Source organism: Parasteatoda tepidariorum, chromosome 2 (genome assembly GCF_043381705.1).
Source record: "Parasteatoda tepidariorum isolate YZ-2023 chromosome 2, CAS_Ptep_4.0, whole genome shotgun sequence".
In the NCBI taxonomy this organism is placed as follows: Eukaryota; Metazoa; Arthropoda; class Arachnida; order Araneae; family Theridiidae; genus Parasteatoda; species Parasteatoda tepidariorum.
Genome location: NC_092205.1, coordinates 28,751,672 through 28,773,917, shown reverse-complemented (window position 1 = coordinate 28,773,917; position 22,246 = coordinate 28,751,672). Strand labels below are relative to the sequence as shown.

Below are 22,246 nucleotides of genomic sequence, written 5' to 3'. Positions count from 1 at the left end.
ATTATTTTCCAAAAATCATTTTTAAAAAACTCTACAGAATTATGCTGGAAGTCAAGTGAGATGGAAAGTGGTTACTCTTATTCGAAACTCAAGTGTCCTATTATCATTTTTGAAATATTGAAATGATGAAAACCATGTGGAATAGGTTGAAAAATGGTAAATAAATGCCAAATTTTTTTTTAATGTCTGAAATGGATTAAAAAACTAAAAGATAACTGGGGTGCATTGCAATTAATAAAATACTCAGGTATCAAATTTCAAGCTTGGAAAAAAAAAGGTATGGAAATGGTTGGAAAAAGAAAAATAATTGCCGAAAAAAAATACTAATAATAAACTCGAAACGAAATCGGAATACAATGGAACTTATTAAAATCAAGTGTGTAACGAGTTCAAAATTCAATCATAATAACATTAATCATTAACAGCTTATTAATATATAATGTGAAAACTAGTAAAAAACTGCTTTAATTTATGAGGGAATTAGTGTAAATGTATAATATTTCTTATTCAAACTGGACGGCATTTTGTGAACTTTGTCTTGAATGATTATTAATATTATAATATCTATTGTAAAAAGACCGCCCATAATATGTAATCTTCAATTCTTTATTAAACGAGAAAACTATGCAACACATGTGGTGGGGGTCTACAGATTAATATTTAAGTGAGAAATGAACAAAAACGCTATTGGAATCTGACAGATTTCAGTTCAGTAGAAAAAGGCAGACATCAAAGCAGGCTTAATTGAAGGGTGAAATTCAAAGGTGCTACTAAAAAAATTGCCTCTTTTAATCTTATGTTTTTTAATGCAATCAAACAAATCTTGTTTATGAGAGTGGCCTTCCTGTATAGTAGTTTGCCAGATTTCAATGAGGGTTTTTTGTTTTTCTCCAGTTAAATAAGATTTATTGACTCCTTATGTGTATACCTTTTTGTTTTCATTTGTGATAATTTCCCTATAAAAACCTATTAACGTTAGTCTTTAATGTTGTGGTCTGTTATCTTTGCTCTGTATATTATCATAATATACTGAGTATATTATCAAATTTGATACACTCTGTATATTATCTTTTCTTTCTTTAGTTCTTTTTAACATTATATGCTACTTTTATTATTAGGGGATACTATTATTTATTTTTAAGGATACTCTATGTGTGCTATTTTTTAATACTAGCATCAGTGGAGGCTTTGATATTAGTTTTATAATAGTATTGATGAATAATACTAAGTTATTCATACTTTTAAGATTTTTCTGATGTTTTTTTCATAGATATGTAATGTTTTTTTTTTTTTTTAAGATATTGCATTATTTTTTGTAATTATTTTTTTTTTAAATATAATCAGGGTAACCTCACACAATTCATTTTTTTATAAATCAGATATGAAATTATAATAATAATAATTGCATATCACATACAAGATCACAAGAAATGAGGTGTAAATAATGTTGAAAACTAAGCTTATCATAACTTAACAGATGTTCTATCTTGAATTTAATGTATGAATATATCAAAAGCTGTATAAGGTTTCCTCTGGTGACTTAAAAGTAACTATTTGCTACTTCTTTTTTACCTTGAGTGACTATGGTGTTCAAGTTTAACAATATTCAAGTTTCACTTGCCACTATTAGATGTTCTTGATTCACTACTATTCCATGGTAAATCCTTGTCGTTTTCCTGTCAATTATTCATCCATTTCAATATACTTTATAATTTGATAATTTCTTTTGGCAGGTCTGAGATGTTTGGGAGGTCTTGAGATGTTAATTTTAAAATAATTGCTATATTACAACATTAGTTTTAAATTTCAGTTATTTTCACTCTCTAAATTTTTATGTAAATCTGCGTCGTTTCTCAATTGTTCTTACGTTGTTTTTCAAATTCTGACATTTTTATAGTGTGATGTCATTACGGTATGTGAATTTGAGATTTAAGTAACAACTATTTGTTTTCATTATTTATTATGAATTTTTTGTGCACTTCCACTCATCTTTTTTTCTTCACATTGTTTCTTTTTGATGTTTTCAGTTTAGAAGGATTTCATCTAAATTTTGTGCCTTTTCATATTAGTTTTTTTCTGCATTTTCCACATAGGTTTTTTAGCTCTGATATTTTTAATATAATGTGGTTATGGTATGGGAATTTTAAAATTTTAAATTTGAGTTATCAATTTTTGGCATGTTCAATTCTGTTGTCCATCTAAAGTCCATGTTGTCCTCCTTTTCTTTTTTCTTCCATTTTAACATGTTTTTCCAATGTTTTTAATTAATATTATTATGATGACATGAGAATTTCAGTGATGATCTTTTGTAAAGGATTGATTTAAAAATAGTCTTTTGTTGCGTTCAGTTCCATTGTGATTCCAGGTTTGTTCTTTTCAATTGAGGAGACTATTTAGGCTACTATTTTTTATATGTAAAGCTACTACCGCTATTTTCATGGAGAATTATATTAAAAACCCTAACTGTGCCCCTAACAGCCTGTTGTGAGCCAGGGAAGGGCATGACTGTTAAAGCCTCACAATTACGTCATTAACAACATAATTGTGTCAATGTGCTCAGAATTGCTTTTGACTGCCTTTACTTCACAAGCCAGCTGTGCCAGGATGAAGTCCCAGTTTTTTACAATGATTGTTGTTAGGACTGGGCGATATAAGAAATTTTTTATCTCGATGCATCGTCAGTTTTGCATCGCGATACAGCGATGTAGTATTTTTGAATTGCATTTACTTGTAAGGCACAGAAAGTAGGGTTTCTATCAAAACTTCATACTCAGATTGATTTAAATCAATTTATGAATTTGAAGATATATATGTTCTGCTAAGGAAAGATATTAATGTTATATTTTCTAAGAATGATCGTGCAAATAACAATAGATTTCTTAGCTTAAAAATAAATAATGAAAAAAAAATTGAAATTCATCATTATAATATTTACCTAACGATAATATTTACCTATATATATATATAACTATAATATTTACCTATAGAAAGAAAATAAGTTCGTTAAAAATTATTTGCAGGCTTAAAATAAAGTGCTTAATAAATTTTTGAAAAAGCGCTTTTAAGACAACCCTATTTTTTGTCATTATTATTTCACATAAATAATTAAGTTAAATTGAATAATTATCGAATTCTGAACGAAAAAACAAAGTAAGGTTTAATTTCTTGAAAATAAAAACAAAAGAATTATGATATTCGATAATATATTTAACTAACAATATTGAAAGAAAATTAAAAAACACGATTATACTCTTTAATAAAACAAAGTGCTAAATGATTTTAAAAAGAAAAAAAAAAGAAGTCGCAAACCTTGCTAATTTTTTGGAATAAACAAAGTTGATTGACTTATGTCCAAATCCAAAAGAGGAAAAACTAGTTTTGTTATAATTTTATTTATAAAAACAAAAACAACTAAAAATTTATAAATTTAAAATCAGTAATAAAAACTCATTAAATTATTGGAAATTTTATCCAAAAAGTTTTTAATAAATTAAAATAAAGTAAAAAATTGCCTAACAAATTTAATTACTTTGTAATTTAATTCTTAATGGGCACCTTAAATTAGATTTCCGATTGTAATAAATTCAATAATGCAAAAAATTACTTAAACATATAATATCAAAATTAATTTTCACATTTAAAAATAAAATAAAAAGTTTTGTTTAAAAAAGAATATTTTACCTAATTAATTAAGAAACACTTCTTTATATATTCTTTTCAATAATAGATTACGTTCAGAACAAGGTAACGATGGCGATCTCAAAGTCAGTCCCACTGAAAATAATATACAAGAAACGATATCAAGTCGCGACAAAGAAAAAGGGAAAAAAAACTATGAGGCGAAAAAACGAACATGGGAGATCACGATATATGTTCTCAGAACTGATTTTGATTTTCTGGCTCATCAATCAAGGCCGTCTCAACATCATAACATAAGAGATCCTTGCGTGCCTTGTATCGCTATATCGTTCGTCTTCTTTACTCAACGGCTTAAATCAGATTTCTGATGCATCGTCTGGAAAGACGGCTCATCAATCAATGCCGTCTCAACATCATAACGTAAGAGATTCTTGCGTGCCTTGTATCACTATATCGTATATTGTTCGTCTTCTTTACTCAATGGCTTAAATCAGATTTCTGATGCATCGTCTGGAAAGACGGCTCATCAATCAATGCCGTCTCAACATCATAACGTAAGAGATCCTTGCGTGCCTTGTATCACTATATCATATATCATTCGTCTTCTTTACTCAATGGCTTAAATCAGATTTCTGATGCATCGTCTGGAGCGAAAGTCGCTGTATCAGCCTGCCGATGTAGGACGATATGTCACGATATATCGATTTATAGCCCAGTCCTAATTGCAGTATGTTTTTAACTACTCAGCCATCATGGCTTGTTAAACTTGAGCAGTATTATCAAATGTTTTCTTTGGTTTTGGCATAGTCAACCTGCTTCTGCTTTGAGGAGGCATTTCTAATGAACTATCTGCTTGAATCAGACTTTGTTTGGATGTTAAATTTTCTAAACGTGCACTTAACTGATAAACAAAGCAAAGCTATAAAATTGACCCCTTTCTTTTCATTATAAATTATTATATTTGTAACTAATTAAACATTCGTTTATCACCTTAGTCTAGTGTTAACATGTTTTTTTTTCTATTTGTTTTTCAGTGCTGAAGAAGGAGATGTAGTTGCTGGTCTATCTCTTAAATTTAATGAGTTTTATCGTTGTGTTGTTTTGAAAAGGATGCGTGATAAATTCCTCGTTCATTTCATAGACTATGGAAATGAAGAAGAGATTTCAAAGTTATGTGAATTGACTCCAGAATTGTGGAGCAAGTGTTGCTATGTGGTGTGTTGCTCAAAACCTAATTCTATTTCTCAAGAGGAGTTCAAGTCTGTGTTTACTAAAACTGTTAGTGTCTGTGTAAATAAATCAGACGATAACTCGACTAAACTTTCTTTCCTCCATAAGAATTGCGAGATATATCTGGATTGCTTCCCTTGGTACCATGTCATTGGTCAAGCAAAGCCTACAAAACTTCCTGAGAAAAGAATCAAAAGTGATCTTGTTGCTGATATGCCTTTTGATGATAGTATTAAATATCAGGTAAAAGTAGTTTTTATTGGTGGTGGTGCATCAAAAATATTCATTCAATTACTAGAAAATGAATCTAAGCTTGAAGCTTTGATGAAGCAGTTATATAAACACTGTTCTTCAAATATATCTGATAAATATACCCCTATCAAAAATGAAATAGTTTGTTGCAAGTTCAAGGAAGATGGCAATTGGTATCGAGGTGAAGTGATTGGAAAAAAAGGGAAAAAGTACAAAGTATTCTTTGTAGATTTTGGAAATGAAGATTGGGTCGTGGAGGAAGAAATGAGAGCTCTACCTACAAACCTTTCTTTGCATAAGTTAGTTATTTGCACTTCATTGCCTATAGTTAATGATGAAGATTTAAAAGAATTGATTCCAAAGTTAACAAGTGAGTGTTGGGAAATGAAGATAATTGATAAGTCATCATCGCCTGTTAAAATTATGCTCTATCAGAACGAGAAACCTGTGACAGACTTCTTGAAGAAGAAATTTGTTCCTACAAAAGCATCCCTATCACAACAGAAGCTACCTGAAGGAAAAAAATGTGAAGTTATGGTTTTTCACACAGAAAAAAATGTTGTCTATGTTCAGCAGATAGAAGATGCCCAGCAAATCAGAGATTTGGACAACAATATGAATTCTGCTGTTGCTGCTATGCCTCCTGCAAAAGAAATATTAATAAATAACGTCTATTGTGCTCTTTTTACTGACGGGTTATGGTATCGAGCATCGATTGACAAGGACTTGCAAAACAATCAATATCTTGCCACCTTCATTGATTTTGGCAATCAGGAAATTGTAGATGTTCAAAATCTTAAAGACTTATCTGAAGAATTTTTTAAGTTTCCAATTTTTGGTATCTCAGTTATTCCACAAAATGTTAGCGTGTCCCAAATGCAAGCGCAAGTAAAGTACCAAGTTGAAGTGATAGAAGAGTCACCTGGAGCTCAGTTAGTAAAAATTTTGAATGTTGGTAGATCAGATGATAGTATCCAAACATCAGAAGTTTCTTCAAGGGTAAAAATATCTAGTTTAGAGAAGCAACTAATTCCGTTAAATAAAACAGTTGAGGTTTCTTTGTGTTACATAGAAGAAGAAATCTACTATTGCTGGCTTGTTTGCGAGCAGGAGAGAATCAAATCTTTAGAAGCAAAATTGCTATCTGCTGCAGCATTTGAGTCTCTGAGTAAATTGCCAGATGTCGGCTGTGTTGTGTGTGCCAAATTTACTGATGACATTTGGTACCGAGGATCCGTCGAAGAGGTTTGCCCGTCTTCAAGTTCGTGTAAAATTTGCTTTATCGATTACGGTAACACAGAAACAATAAGTATTGAAAATATGAGAATTTTACCCTCCGAAATTAATTCATTTCCAATATTTTCCATTCCTGTTAGATTTTCTAACCCAGAAAAATTGCAGAAGCTTGTAGAAAACGGAGCAACCACATTCCATGTTCAGGCAGTGGAGTTATCTGACGAAGGCATACAGCTGGTCAAAATTGTAGAGCTGGAAGATAAAAAGCCGATCTTTACTTCCATACCTACACAATTATTGTCCGATTTGCCCACAGAAGTGGCTGTTTGTTACAAAGAAAGTGATTTATATTATGTTCAAAAAGTGTCCGATGAGGATTCTCTCAAAGAAATGATGACCAGTTTGCAGAATCCTGAAAATCTGGATGCTGTACAGCATTCACCTAAAGTAGGAGAGGTTATATGTGCTAAATCAAAGGATGGTTTATGGTATCGAGGAATTATAAAAAAGGATTGCGGGAATGATTTGTTAAAAGTCTTTTTTGTTGATTATGGCAGCACAGAGGAAGTCAACAAAAAACATGTTTGTTATTTACTTCCAATATATGCTTCTCTTCCTATGCTCAGTATTCCAATTAAACTAAGTGATTTGAATAAATACACAACATGCTTATCTATAGACTCCAGGTACACAGTCAAGTGCATTGGTACAGCGTCTGATAACATCCAAATTGTAAAAGTGCGGCCATCTGTAAAGTTTGTTCCTATAAGCAGTATTAAATCTTGTACGTTAGAGGAAAATTTAACACTCGTAAATTGTCATAATTCCTGTGAAAAATATTACTTTTTGATAAAGAATTCAGATATTGATAGAATGAATGAAATGAACAGATTATTAAAGGAATTTAAAGGCGAGGAGATTTTTGATGCTCCAGTAGTGGATGAAATTGTAATTGTAAAAGGTGCCGATAAAAACTGGTCTCGTGGTTGCATTCAAGTGACAAATGTTAGACCAGGGTTTTGCAGAGTTTTATTTGTTGACAAAGGCACTTCAGAAGATGTTCCTTATTCTGATGTCTGCTACATGTCTGAACAATTCAATTCATTTCCCCTTTTTAACATTAAAGTTTTAATAAATTCTGATACGCAATTTCAAATTGGAAAAGAGTATGTGGTACAAGTTGAGTCAAAAATAGATAATGTTCCTCTGGTTCGAGTTGTAACTCAATACACTTTACACTCGCTTGAAAAACTGTATCTGCCAATGCAAACTCCGATAAAAGTTAGGTTTTGCCATTGTGATAGAGATGTCTTTTTTGTACAAGTTGTTGATCAGTTTCCATTATTGAAGGAACTGTCCCAAGAAGTGCAAACCTGTTCCTTGGGTATTATTCACAAACCCAAAGTTGGGGAACTGCTGGTTGCTCGGTGTAGCCTCGATAACATACAATATCGTTGTAGTGTGGAAGAAGTGATATCCAGTGATATGTTTAAAGTTATCTTTATTGACTATGGCAACAGTGAAGTTGTTTCCAAAGAAAAAATGCAGTACTTTAGTGATAAGCTTTTTAAATATCCTCCTCTCTGCAGAGGCGTTAAAATTCCTAACTTAACAGCAGCTATTGAATTAGAACAAGAGTATACAGTACTGGCTAAAAACTTACCAGAGAGTAATGAACCTCAAGTTGTTGAATTAATTCTTGAAACTGTTCAACAAATTCAACCACTGTGTAAAGAGGTAAATTTGAATATTTATTATTTTTAATATAAATTGTGTAAGTAATTTTGAAGTGGATAGATATTTAATTAACGTTGCACTAGAGCTGCACAATGGGCTATTAGCAACTGTCTGGGAAACATCCTTGAGGATGATTGAAGACATGCCATCACAATTTTGATTCTCTGCAGAGGGGATCTCAATTATGAGGCCATTTCTTCAATTTAGACATAGATCTAAAGGAGAAGGAACTTTTCTCCAGATGCTTGCTTGTACCCATGGTTCTGCTCAGCAACCCACCACAAGACTTTACGAACATGTATATTGCATGTACGAGATGGGTCTTGGGGGGAGGATTCCAGAAACGACTGGTACATCTGTATCGGAGTCCAATTCTCTAATCACTGGGCTACTACAACTCTTTAAGTAATTTTGAATGTGTTAAGTAGATATTGAAGTTCAAAACTCAATGCTAGTTTAAAAATCTTAGTTATAGTAAATAATAATTCAATGATTGCAGAATTTTAACAATGACAAACTAGGGCAGGGGTGGCGAACCTTTATACACCAATGTGCCATTTTCTCTAAAAAAAATTGCTTAATGAGGTCATAGACGTGCCGTCAAATAATTTTGACTTCTTGATTATTGAGAAAATAATAATACTAAATACTATCAACTTAAAACTCTTTATTTACATTGAAAAAAATACATTTTGCAATATCTCAGTTATACGCATAATTCAACTTTCAAGTAACATTAGTGTGACTTCTGTTGTTGCAGATTAGATGACAAATAACTTATATTAGGTTGAAGATGTTAGTTTAAGCAGGACTGTTAATTTTTTTTTGCTAGTTATTTATTGTTAGCTTGTTTTTTATGGTTATTAATTGTTTTTTTAGCATTAATTTTTAATTTTTTTATTAATATTGTTTATTATTTTGTTTATTTTTTGTGAATTTTAATTATTAATTTATGGTTATTAATTGTTTTTTTAGCATTAATTTTTAATTTTTTTATTAATATTGTTTATTATTTTGTTTATTTTTTGTGAATTTTAATTTAATTGTTGCATATTCTTCATAGTGTAACAACAATTGTGATCGGTGGAGTGCCCAAAATATTGTGTCGCGTGCCATTAGTTCGCCATCCCTGAACTAGGGGTTCTCAAAATGATTATTTTTTTAATGTTTTTTCAAATTTAATGAAACACTTCATTTATAAGTATTTAGTTCCGATTAAATTGATTCATTGTAACTGATTTATTGTAAACAGAATATTAAGTCTATGACTATATATATTGACTACTTGTAAGAAAAGATTCCAATTAATAGTTTAATAAGTAATGACATTTTGAACCGACTAACATAAGTTTAATATATTTATAAAAATATTTTTTAATTTAATTTGTATATTTTATATAATAAATAATTTAAAGAACTATTTTCGTTACTTAATTTGTGATTAATGTTTAATTTATGATATGGAAAATATATTGTTGAATTTTATATAACTACAGAGTTTAGCTTTCAATCTATAACTGCTAAAATAAGATAACATTTCTATTTATTTGTGTAGCAGTTTCATAGTTTAACACTTCATGATTTGATTCTCTCTCCTGCATTTTATTCCTTCAATTTTGTACCACAATGATAATGAAAATAGTTTGAACAGGGTTCCCACGGATCATGAAAACCTGGAATTGTCATAGAATTTTATTTTCACTAAAAAAAGCTGGGAAAATTGCATGTTTTTTTTTATTTATTTATTACAAAAACATGGAAAATACCTACACTAACCTGCAAAATAACCTGTCTTAGAATTGTCGATCCCAGTAATCAGTTATTGAGGTTCAATTTAAATAATTCTAACATTTATTATAATTATTTGCTATAAAAATTCCACATTTAAGTAAAAATTTTTCCATGTTTCCATCCTTATTCAATGATATTTTTGCTCACAAAATCTGATAAATCACATAACAAATAAAAAAAAAAAAGTCAAAATTGTCAGATCAAAAATCTCATAGTATGGATAACATATGATCTGGATTTACATTGAAATACCTGGAAAAGGTGATTTTCTTTTTCTTTTAAAATTAAGTGGAAGCCCTGTTATATACACTTCTTAGTAATAGCTAACCTTCATTCAATATAATAATTGATCTACAGCTGATTGAGTCTCCTCCTAATGATGACAACCTCAACAAAGCAAAACAGATTTAATACCCACTATGTATAGGTGCCTCCTGAGGGAGCAGTGTTCAGTGAGAAGACCAATGATCTTCCTCAAACTGTTCCTGTTTAGCTTAAGCTCTTTTTGACACACGCTAGGACAGTCACAATTTAGCTCTTCTCTGACCATCAGGGTTGCGCCATTGCTCATGGACAATTTTGCCATAGAGCTTGAATATAGATGCCCTGAATAATGTTGAAGAAATTCCCAAAGCTGGTTCAGGGCCCCAGGAAATTGCACTGGAGCAAACCTGTGCTACTTCGTCAGCTACTTCTAATTTAGGTATACCTTGTTATGAGTAGAAAGGTCACAAAAGACTGAGAAGCCCTCCTACACTAAATGAGAGCTGAATTTACACCTTGGTAGTCATAGAAGAGCAACTTGACTCTTAGAGAGCATATGTGAATAGGTATATTTAGATAACCCCTTTAATGCACCACCTGCAGCAGACAATGATAGCACAGACTTCAGTGTGAAAAACAGTGCCATGACTACCAAAAGGAAAGTGAAGTTTGGTACCATCGTTGGAGTAGTAAACACCTACCCCTGATTTGAAACCAATTCCTTGACCCATCGGTGAACCATACCGGACAATTGCCTTCAAGCCACCATTCTCCTGGGTGGAGACTGAAATGTACTTTTTGAATAGGAACCTCTGCTAATTTAATTGTGTGTCCCTTGTTAACCAACGTGTCGGATAATATCATTACCTTGCGCAAATCCATTTTCGAAGATTTGCTATATTTTTTAAAAGATTTCATAATATACCCTTTTATTAATATATTATTTATACTACCTAGATAAATGTTTCTGCTCAGAAGTTTAATTATGGTGACATGAAACCTGTGCCTTTCCCAATTGGTGAGCAGGACATTATCATACACACTGTAGTTTCACCTCAAATTGTGTTTTGTGCTCCATTCAGCGAAGCAAGTAAGAACCTCATAAATTTTTATTTTATTAAAAAGTTTCTGTTTGGTACTGTTAGTTATAAATATATGTTTTTTTTTTTTTATCCAACTAAAAAATTATTATGCTCTTTATATAGTAGCTGAAAACGAATTACGTTAACTTAGGGAAACTCTCATTAAAAATTTAACGATATTGAATCTTACAACATTATATGGAATATTAAATCCTGTTTGTGAAAATAGATTTAAATAAAGAGTTCAATAAATAACAGTTGAACAGTTTACTAACACAAGATTGAGGCAGGGTTCGTAGTTCTGATTTTCCTGAAGAAAATTATTTTGTCCTGCTATTTCTGATTTTTGTATGTCTAAGGAAGATTCCATTTACTAGCAATACAAATTCAAATTTGTAGAACGAAAAGTTTGGGATTTTAGGTCCAATATATTTTTATTTTAATTAATAATGCTAGTAAAGATTGGTTTAGACAAATAGCCTTACTCGTAGGATTTGTTATGCCAGACTTATTGAGAATTTAGTCATTTAATCGAAGAATACTAAGTTCAATGAATTAATTTGTCTTATCAACTTTTTATGGTGTTTAATTCAGGGGTTATACATTTATTTATTATTTCAGCAAATGCTATATCAAGTCTTGTTGGAAGAAGTTTTGCAATTTCACAATTATTGATCTTTCAGAAATGATAGATTCCAATGCAGAAATGATATAAAATTTTTTAATCTTGAGTTTAGAAATCTTCCACTAAGTCACTTTTCTATCAGAATGTTGAGCAGCATAATTATCGTGCTCACGTTTCGATGTTATTAAATCCTTACTTATTTAATTATGAAAATTTTGAACTTTATTACAAATTTAGATAAATTTTAGTAATTTTAATTTTAGTTGATAAATTTTAGTAAGTAGAAATATTAACTAGTAATTAATACTGTTTATTTCTTTATGCAACATTATTATAAAGAAAAATTTGTGTATTTCTTTCAAACTATTATGAGTTGTTCAGTGCTTCATTTATAAATGTATTGTTAAATCTTTCTTTTGTTAATGTAATACTAAAATCAAAAATAGTATATTTTATTGTTTTGTGATACATATTGCCTTTGTTATACTTAAATAGGGCAAATTATAACTATTTCTTAAGTAGTCTGTTACTAAAAGAATTTCCTGATATATTTTTTTTTTCTTTGGCCCTCTACGAAGCCTAAAAATGTAACTTAAATAGAAATTACTGCATATAGTATTTATTAAAAAATCAGTTTAAGTGATATTTTATCTCCTTTTAAATGGAGATTTTTTGTGAATATAGTAGAATTCCGCTTACCTCAAGACCATTGGTTCACGATCTTCAATAAATCAAAAACTCATAATTCAAAGCAAATTTTTTTTAACGGACTTCCGTAATCTGAAATGATGTTTTGTAACTTTTGATTCACCAGATTATCACCACTATGGATATCTGGAACTGCATTGGAATCCACTTGTGTCGCGAATCTTATTCACACGATTTTAATATCAAACATCAGTTTTCATATTTACCTGATTTAAATATTGCACATTATGATTCATATTCGCACAATTTAGAAATCCAATAAGGAAATTTGTATTCACACTTTTTTTAATACCAAGATCGTGATTAATGTTCACAAATTTTTAAAATCCAATATTATGATACATATTCATATTAAATATTATGTTCTAGTTTTGTGTTATACAGTTTCTTAGTATTTTAAATTGCCAAAATAATATTCTTGTTTGTAATTTTTATATATTTTTTAGATTTGACTGCCTTAACGGATTTATTTCAAGAAATTACCAAATACTGCAATGAACTTACTGATATTTCCTCTTACGAAGGTGATCCTCCAGTGGAAGGTGAAATAGTCTTAGCAAAATATGAAGGTAATATATGTCTTGAATTATTTTTTAAATGCATAATGCATAGATTTAAGTAAATTAAATATCATATTTGCCAAGTTTGTTAAGAATAAACAAACCATCTTGTCTTTTGAGTTATACTTTTCAATTTCATCAATTTTATGTATGGTATGCTTGCTAACTTGCAATCTTCGTAACTTGCTTCATCAGTAACTTGCAATCTTCATAATTATACTTTGTTAGAGAAACAAATAAGTTTTTTTTTAAAATTGAAATATCTGACATTTCCATTTTGTAATATATTGAGTTTTTGATCTCTCTTCTTTTTTATTATCAAACAACTGATGTTTGCAACTTATTTTTATTTTATTATTATTATTTTGTGTTTGTGTTGGATTTTATGTTAAAATTTTACTCAGGAAACTAACGGAAATTATTTTTATCAATTGCTTTTTAATTTTAATCTTTTTTAACTAAATGCATTGAAAATGGCTTGTGGAGTTTGAATTGTATTTTTTAATATTTGTAAGGAATGAAAAAAAATCTCTACAATTTTGCCTCTCTTTTCATAGCTCCCAATACTAATAGATTTTCCAGTTGGCTAGCAGATCTTGCTACTTTTTTCTTGTCTACTGGTTTTATTGAAAGTTCTTTTTTTTTCTCCCCGTATATTTTATAAAATTTCCTAAGATTATGAAACTTTTTGAAAAAAGTATCTGTTAAATTGAATTTTTAAGATTGTTTTTTGCTTACTCCTAAATTAAGTATCATTTATTACTTGTAAATTATGAGTATTATTTTCAAAGAATAATGCAAGCCACATTTATTGAAATTAGTCAATTGTTCTTATTTTCTTCTTTTCTAAACCGTTGATGACAAACTGCTGTTAACTAGTTTGTTTACTAAACCAAAGTGATTTTCATTATTCATTTTGTCTTTATATATTTTTTCAAAATGGATTGTGCATGTGATATATTAATTGTTCACGGAGGCAAGAATGACGTGTTGAGGCATATAAAGGGGCAAAAGTACGAAGAAGCAGTGAAATTTTTATAAAGTAACAAGAAAATTTATTTTACCATTGATGACGATTCAGTTATAAGGGAATTTTATTTCCATTTAATATTAAAAAAATTTTTTTAAACAAAAGCATACTTGATTAAAGTTTTAATTTCTTCCATAATTTGTTTCCTTTTAGTGTGTAAAATTTTTTGCATTCCTATATTTAAAAAAAATTTTTTACTTAGAATTTATTAGAAATATCAAATGTCGCATATCTTAAAATTTTTTTCCTTTTCTGAAATCAGAATTTTTGTTAGGGGAACTCCCGAATGTTAATTTTGCTTGGTTGACACATCTGTGTTATCAGGGCGTCGAGAAAAAAAAATGTACCCTCGACATAGAAGTAGAAGAGGTAGGTGGACGAATTTTCAACTTGACAGCTTTGAATTATCACTATCGCAGAGTCCTGCCATAGGTGCACACAAAAAAATTGCTCGACTCTTATTGTAGGTCTGAAGGGAAATTATTCTACCAGGACTCCAATATATGAATTCCTAGCTCCCAAGAGTCAGGGAAAACTCAGGAAACTTTTTTCTCCAGGAATTTAGAGTATGAACCCTGTTTTGTTAAATATATAAAATTTGTAGTCTAGTCTGCAATATTTATTATGAAAACTATAATATTTTGTAAAGCCTACTTGATTTCTTTCGTTTTCTCCATAGCTGAGATTTTTATATCCTTTTGTACAATCATTAAGAGTCAGTTATTATTGTTGGTTTTTAAATTGCTTGTATTCATGTTTTTATTGTTTTCTTGCAGATGCTTGGTACAGAGCACTTATTGTGAATGACTATGCTCCAAACTATGAAGTTCTGTATGTGGATTTTGGGAATTCAGAGGAGATTTCCATCAAAGACATGAGAAGGATGACAAATGCATTCATGTCTTTAGAAGTACAAACTCACCCTTGCCTTCTCACTGGTATTGTGTTATTTTTTTATATTTTAATTATTATAACCGTCGCTGAACAGCCGAATAAATCTTGAGTTTGCGACTACTAACGTTCAATTCTATAACCTTATAATTTTAAACTCAATCCAGTAGACAAGGCAATTTCTGGATCAAGTATTGGGAGAAATTTGCTTTTGTGAATGACTTTCTGGTGGAACTGACCCACATTTGTGTAACTTGGAAAGGAAAACTACAAAAACGCGAGTCCTGTTTAATTGTTTTGGAGCCAAGATAAAGTAAATTAACTTTGCCCTGGCTTCATTAGACCACTGAACTAGTTTATATGTGGTCAATCACACCTTCCTCTGTACTGATTCATCAGATTTTAAAAACGTTTTTGTTTTGTTCTGTACCATTTTCACATTGATAGGTTCTACAAAGTATACTGTAGCATCTTGATGGTTTGAGGTTCATGGGACCGGGTTTGCATCAAACGGTTTAAAGTTCAAATTATGGAATTTAGAGAATTTTGTTTAAATTTTTTAAAACGCTCTATGATTTGTAGCTTGGTTTTTTATTCTTGCTGGAATAATAGAATAAATCATGGTAAAATTGACAAAAACTTCTAATTTCCTAATTGAAAGTAGTGTTACATTAAATTCTGTTAATTAAGGAATAACTACAATGACACAAATAATGCCAAAATATTTTACTTATTTCATTATTAACTTAAAAATTGAAAGAAAAATATATGCATACAATTGTATTAGCATTGATTTTAAATCTAGTAGAACATATTTCAATATTACATATTAAGTAATAAATCCAATTCTTTCAGTACTAATTGTTAAATGAAAATTGTGAAAATGTTTATATAGATAATTTCATATTTAATTTAGATTTTTAGGCTATTTAATTCTGTCAGAAAGTAATCAAATAATGCATTTTTCTTCTACAATTGAGAAAGACTTAAAAAAGTACAAGTATATCTCTACATATATTGTGCAAAAAGCATACTAGGACTCAATCTTAATTAGAGATGTAGCAAATATTTGGCATAGTACTCTTTGTTACGATAGGTACTCTGAAAGACATTTGTCTGGAGGGGTGTCGGTGACTATGGTAACGAGGTATGATTATTTCAAGTAGGGGTGCGGGGTTCCTCTTTATGACTGGTTTCGGTGGGAGAAAAGGAGACTTCTTTCTTCGGTCTATTGTATTAGCCCTAGAGTGATGAGAAATGAGCATTCGCGCCTGAAACATCGTTTACAGCGTTCGATTCCTTTTTTTAATCTTTTCTCTTTTTCAAAAGCTTCTGTTTTAGAGAAAAAAATCAACAAATTTATTTGTGTTATTAATTTTTTTTATTATTTTTTTATTTTATTTTTCCTCTTTTTAACTTTTTTGAATATTGAGAAATGCCTTTTAAATTTAAAAAAGGTGAAGTTTTGAAATCACAAGCACGTAAAATTGTGCACAATGTGTTTGAGTTTTTTGCTAATGAAGCTCCAACAACCAGCTCGAAGAGCATGTCTGGCTACTGGAGTGTCAGACTTCACACTTAGAAAAATTAAAAGAGAAGTTTCTTGTTTAGGAGAAGACGGTGTGTTGCGCACTCCCGGAAAAAGCAGGAGAAGGAAATTTAGTGGACTTGCTTATCTGGATGAATTCGACAAATGCTCTCTTCAGCTCTCTTCTGATTTTCATCGATACTATTTGTCCAAATACAATGACAAATTGAAATTGTTATTTCTATGAATAACGATTGATAAATAGGATATGTATGGAAATTGTATAAAATTGTTTAAAGCAGCTCAATGTTTTATTCATAAATAACTCATCTATAAATTTATCATACATAGTAAATTGGTTGTTAAGAAATAAATAAATTTGCTAATAAAAACTGTTTTTAATAAATAGTGAAAAAAACTATACAGGTTACAATAAAATATGAATAAGAAAACGTAATTTAAGCAAAAAAAAGAAAAAATAAATAAATAAATATTTAAAAATTAATAATAAAAACAAAGATATTTAATATTTCTCCGGCACAGATAACGTGAACTATTTTTATTTTCAACAAAAGTTTTATCTCCTTTTAAAATCAGAGTTATTAAGTTTAAGCTCTTCACTTTTTCCAGAAAATTCAAGTTATAAAAGCAATTAACTGCTTTAAAAAATGTGCAAGTTTAGAAATTAAACCATCTAACAATCAATGAACATTCATAATAAATATCGTAAAATTAAAAAGTAACATTAAAAAAACCTTAATGTCAGAATTTGTTCCCTTTTTTTCCTTTGTATTTAAAAAATAACAACCGATTGAATAGAGAGAATTATTTTAAGTAAGAAAGAAATATTCATGCGAATCTTAAAAAAGTTCTTGAATCAGATTAAATAAGTCGCCTACTGGTGGCTGAGTCAGCCAATGGTATACTACTACCCATACAAGCTATCATCGAAGCTACCCTCCCTAAAATGCCCTCTTCTTGTTTCCATAGCACCAGACTGCCGTAGACTTTGTGGCAGTCAGAGTACCTATCGTAGACAAACAGTATTACTTATTTAAAAAATTATTTTTCGACAAAGTTTTGGGGTAAATTTTAATAGATTTTATAAGGAATTATCTAAGGTTGTATGTTTTACTATCCATTATTAGAAATAATTTTACACTTATTTGCTAAGTTCTAAATTTTGTTAATTTATGACCTGAAAGACACGTGGAGAAGCCAGTTTTTTTTTCATTTTTACTTGTTTTCCTGTTTTAAATAAGATGACTTATATTAATGGAGTGTTTTTAATAGACTTAATATATTTCTTTTTTGTATTGTAAGACAGATGACTTGTACAATAGAAAGCTGAGATTTTCAATGTTAAAGTTTTATTTCAAATATAATTTGGTCAGGAGAGAAGTCAAAACTTAAAACCCCTTAATTTTATTTTTTGCATTTAATTATAAAATTCATGCATCCATAGTTAATTATGCAAAAAAAAAATATTTTTTAATAATTATTTATTTATACTATTTTATTTAATAATAGTTAAAAAAATGTTTGAACTGTAAGGTGTATACAAATGTTTAAATAATTTTAAAAATGTAACTTTATATGGCATAATTTAATTCAAATTGATTAAATAGTTCCTCGAACAGCGAATTTTAGAAGAGTCAAACTTTTATGATCCAATTTGTTGTTAATCATTTGTTTTGATAAAGTTTTAGTTGAAGAAACTATTTTATAATTTTTAAAATTATTACTTAGTACCTTCAGAATTATTTTACTTTAATATATTCTGTCATAAGAATTTAATATATATATATATATATATATATTTGGTTCATGCAGGTTACAATTATGAGGAAACTGATTCAAATAGAATAGAGGAAGAGATAAAAAAATTCACCATGCAGTGTCTGAGTGGAATTGCAACTAAAGTAGGAGAAGATATGCAAGTCGAGATAAGTCTGTGAGTATAGCCCTTCCGCTCACACAATCATCTCTTTTTATGAATAATAGCTCTTTTTTTTGCATAATATTTTATTAAGTATAACTTACCTTTTAATTATGTAAATAAAAAAAAATTTAATGTCTGCTGCTTTCTAGTGTTAGTAAAATAGAGTTAAAGTAAATAACTAACCTTACTTGCTGGAAAATAGATGCTCACACGGATATTTTATCAAAATTTTTTTAAGTTACTGATTTGGCAAGTGTATCCTCTCAATTGCCCGTAAAGAAATGTAGGTATAAAAATTCTATATAACCTGGTTCATTTCTATTTTGGAGATTGTTACTATTTACTTGTAATAATCCAGATAAGTCATTTTAGGACATTATTTGACAAGGATGTCATTTTATTTGACAAGGATGACATTTAACACATAAACTAGTGGAAAATAACAATCGGGGCAAAATCTTCTTGCAGTCTTCAAAGAAGTAAACATTAAAGTTCAGGGAGCCCTCTCTTGGGCGAAAGAATAAAAGTCAATCTGCTTCATCCTCCAGCCCCAAAGGATCCTTATATAAACAGTTAACTAGGTCCCTTTGCATTGTTTTAGAGTTCAACAGGATATAACAGTTGAGCTGGTCATTTCAGAGTAGTTCCAATAGAAAGTCTAATATTGCAAGTCTCGAGTCTTTCCATCACGTCAAGGATGTATGCTGAGGGTGTTACCCATTTTCCACATGAGTTGAAGTTTTTTGTCATACACTAGGACGGTTGAGTTTTCTGTTGGTTCAAGACACTGCTTGGATCACATTGACTGGCAGGCAATTCTCTGTTCTAATCGATACTAAGATTGCCATTTTCTCCATATTCTTTCTAAAGTGTTTTTTCTGTGTTTCAAATTGGACTTGGGAAAAATTAATCGAATTGAAGCTGAAGAAGGGAAAGCAACAAGCCTGCTTATGAGGAAATGCCCAGGTGTTAATGCTCAGGCTCTTCAATATTGCTGTAGACAAACATCAATGGCCTGAAGTTTATAATAGCTTCAACTTCAATGACCATTGTCTTTAATTCATTCTCTTTTCGTTTCAACCCTTTTATTTACTTCAATGGGTTCAACTATCCCCTAGCAAATCTGATTCGTTAATACATCCTTGTACCGACCGTATAATTCCTTATCTTTCTCAAATCTCTTAACTAATTTTTCAAGGCAGTCCTTTGCGATTTCATAAGTATTTTCTAATTTTTTCCACATTTTCATTCCACGGTAATTTTGCCCTGTATCTATTGTCCTGAAAGATTTTATTTTTCTCAAATTCCTGTAAGATAACTTCTCTCATTATTAGACAAATCTCTTTTTTTCCTTTCAATCCCCAAAAGATCTAATTTTCAAAAAATTATACAATATCAAATTGGTACCATGCAACCTGATTCGTATTCACTTGAATATCATGAATTGTACTTAAGTGTTTTATAAAATTCAAGTCACATTTCATATTCACACGATTTTAAAATCTAAATTGGGGATTCTTATAAGAACTAAGTTTTTCTTAAATAAGTTATTATAAAGGTGTGATATTCTTCATTGGTAGCTAATTTAGTCATAAATTTTTAAATAAATTGTATTAAATATGAAACAAGTATGGTATTTAAATTGATATCTTGACACTTTTTTTTAAACATAAAATTTACAAATTTTGTATCTCTATTTCCCCTGTTAATATTTGTTTTCTTCTTCTAGTATCACTGAGCACCTCAAGGAGAGGAATCTGATTACCTCATAAAATAGGACACCGTTCATCGAATTCATTTGGAGCATTTTTCATTTTCTGTTGTGTTAAGCATCTTGGGCCAATATCATCAAAAACAAAATACCAATTTGGATATGCACAAATTATTTTGTATGTGTTCATTTTACAACATTTCCATTTACAGTTTTGCATTTAGACTTGTATAAATTAAGAAAAACTCGAATTTGTTGTACTGTTGTATGTAATAAATCTATAAATGTTTTTTTTTGTGGATTGTCTGATATTTTATTTAGTTTTTTTTGAAATATTTTATTTATATGTTAAACCTGGTAGCTTACTACTTTTTAAATAGTTACATCTGAAGTCTAGATTTTCAAACATTTTTATGGATTCTAGTTTGAAAAAAAAAATGAACTACTCTAGAAAAATCTTTAATTTGTAATAATTTTATTTTATATTTTTAAAAATTTTGATTCAATGTTTCTTTTTATACTATTTTTTGTTACGATAAAAAAATTTAATTTAAGAATATTTTAAACTGCATTTAGGGCACAGCCGGTAACTACCCTGGAATTTCCAAAGGATCTTCTGAAATTCCAGTGTACTCAGCAAAGATATTTTGTCCAGAAAATAAATCAGGCTGCTAATTTTTGCTGATGACGTCACGAAATCATATTCCAGCGGGCTTTCACAGTTAGTACTTTCCCCTCCCAATTGTGAATGTTTTTGTTTCGGCGCTCTTACTGTAACATATACTGCTGACGTCACTTAACTTGTGCAGCTTCTGAAAGGTGATGCCACTGGTTAAGTGATGGTTCTAGCTACGGTAAGAAAGAGAAATGTTTCTCCCAAACCTGTCTAGTTTAATTTTTTGTTGGCCTGTTGCTAGTCCTAGTTGCTGATAAAAGTCGGGTCATGTCTTCCAAAAAGCATTCAGAGATGTCTCGTATTTACTCATTCCATCATGTATATTGTAATATTAGCAATTGCAATTTTTCAATTGAAAGCCATAGAGCTTAAAATTACTGTATATAGCATATGGAAGGATCGGGCTTTTGCACAAATGGCGCTGCTTCTTCCTCCAGTAAAGACGCATTAAAGAAATGTTTTTGGAATCTACGAATAAAAGTAATAATAGCAGAACCTATCTTTGTGAATCTTTTAATTCAACATAATTTCCTGTTATCTGTTGCAGACCGCGGAGGTCTGTTGTTACCGACAGAAATTTGCAAAAGTTTTGCTGAAACAGGGCAGAATGACTTATATGCTGTTAACACTGCATTTTAGCAGCATATTTCATTATCTTTACTCTTCTCAAATAGAAGTGTCTCCAAAAGTTGGCAAAGCCAAACCTAAGATCTGTTAAATTAGTTATGGAACATACTCACTCGCAAGCAACATTGCTGCGAGGCAATATAAGCATAGCCTGCATTTTTGATGGTTTTGCTTGGTACTTTGTGTACCATTAGTATCCACTAAATCAGATAAAAGAGTCCAAGCTGCTTTACAACATCCAGCTGATAGAACCTCTTCACTAAGTGAATCTATTTGATACATAGCAAACTTCTATTCAATTTAGCTTCTTTTCTTCTCTGAGGAACAGAAAGAAAATATTCAAAAGGAGCAAATTTTGTTTCATGCCGAATTGTTATATTTGCAGTTTCACAGTGTTTATTAACCTCATTGGTAAAGGAAATTTTTTTTTTTTTAAATGTAAGAAAGTGTTTCAGTATAGAATTTTCTATTTGATAAATAAAATTGGCTTATTTCTTCTGCAGTAAGGTGCGAATCCTTAACGTTTTGCCTTGACGCCTATTTCGAGTTCAAGAGTCCTCTTTTTGATATTTCACTTTATTGAAGTTGCTGGTTTCATAAATTTTGATAAAATATAACTAAATAAGTTCTCTGATCTGAGACTGTAGTTCTGTTTACTTTATATTAACTGTCTAAGGTTAATTTAAACATGATTTAATAATCAAAATAGTGTAAATA

At 29.9% G+C, this 22,246-nt stretch overlaps 1 protein-coding gene across 2 annotated transcripts in view; it reads left to right on the top strand.

Moving 5' to 3' along the window:
* LOC107449610 (protein tudor) overlaps positions 1-20,516 on the top strand; it is a 65,414-nt gene extending 44,898 nt beyond the window's left edge. For both annotated transcript variants that reach the window (XM_043044029.2, XM_071177393.1), the window contains 6 exons: positions 4,674-8,094; positions 11,107-11,239; positions 13,011-13,133; positions 14,931-15,092; positions 18,407-18,527; positions 20,245-20,516. In XM_043044029.2, the coding sequence (XP_042899963.1) occupies positions 4,674-8,094; positions 11,107-11,239; positions 13,011-13,133; positions 14,931-15,092; positions 18,407-18,527; positions 20,245-20,287 (4,003 nt within the window). In that variant the 3' untranslated portion in view covers positions 20,288-20,516. The remainder of the gene's footprint in view (positions 1-4,673; positions 8,095-11,106; positions 11,240-13,010; positions 13,134-14,930; positions 15,093-18,406; positions 18,528-20,244) is intronic.
* Positions 20,517-22,246: the final 1,730 nt, after the last annotated feature.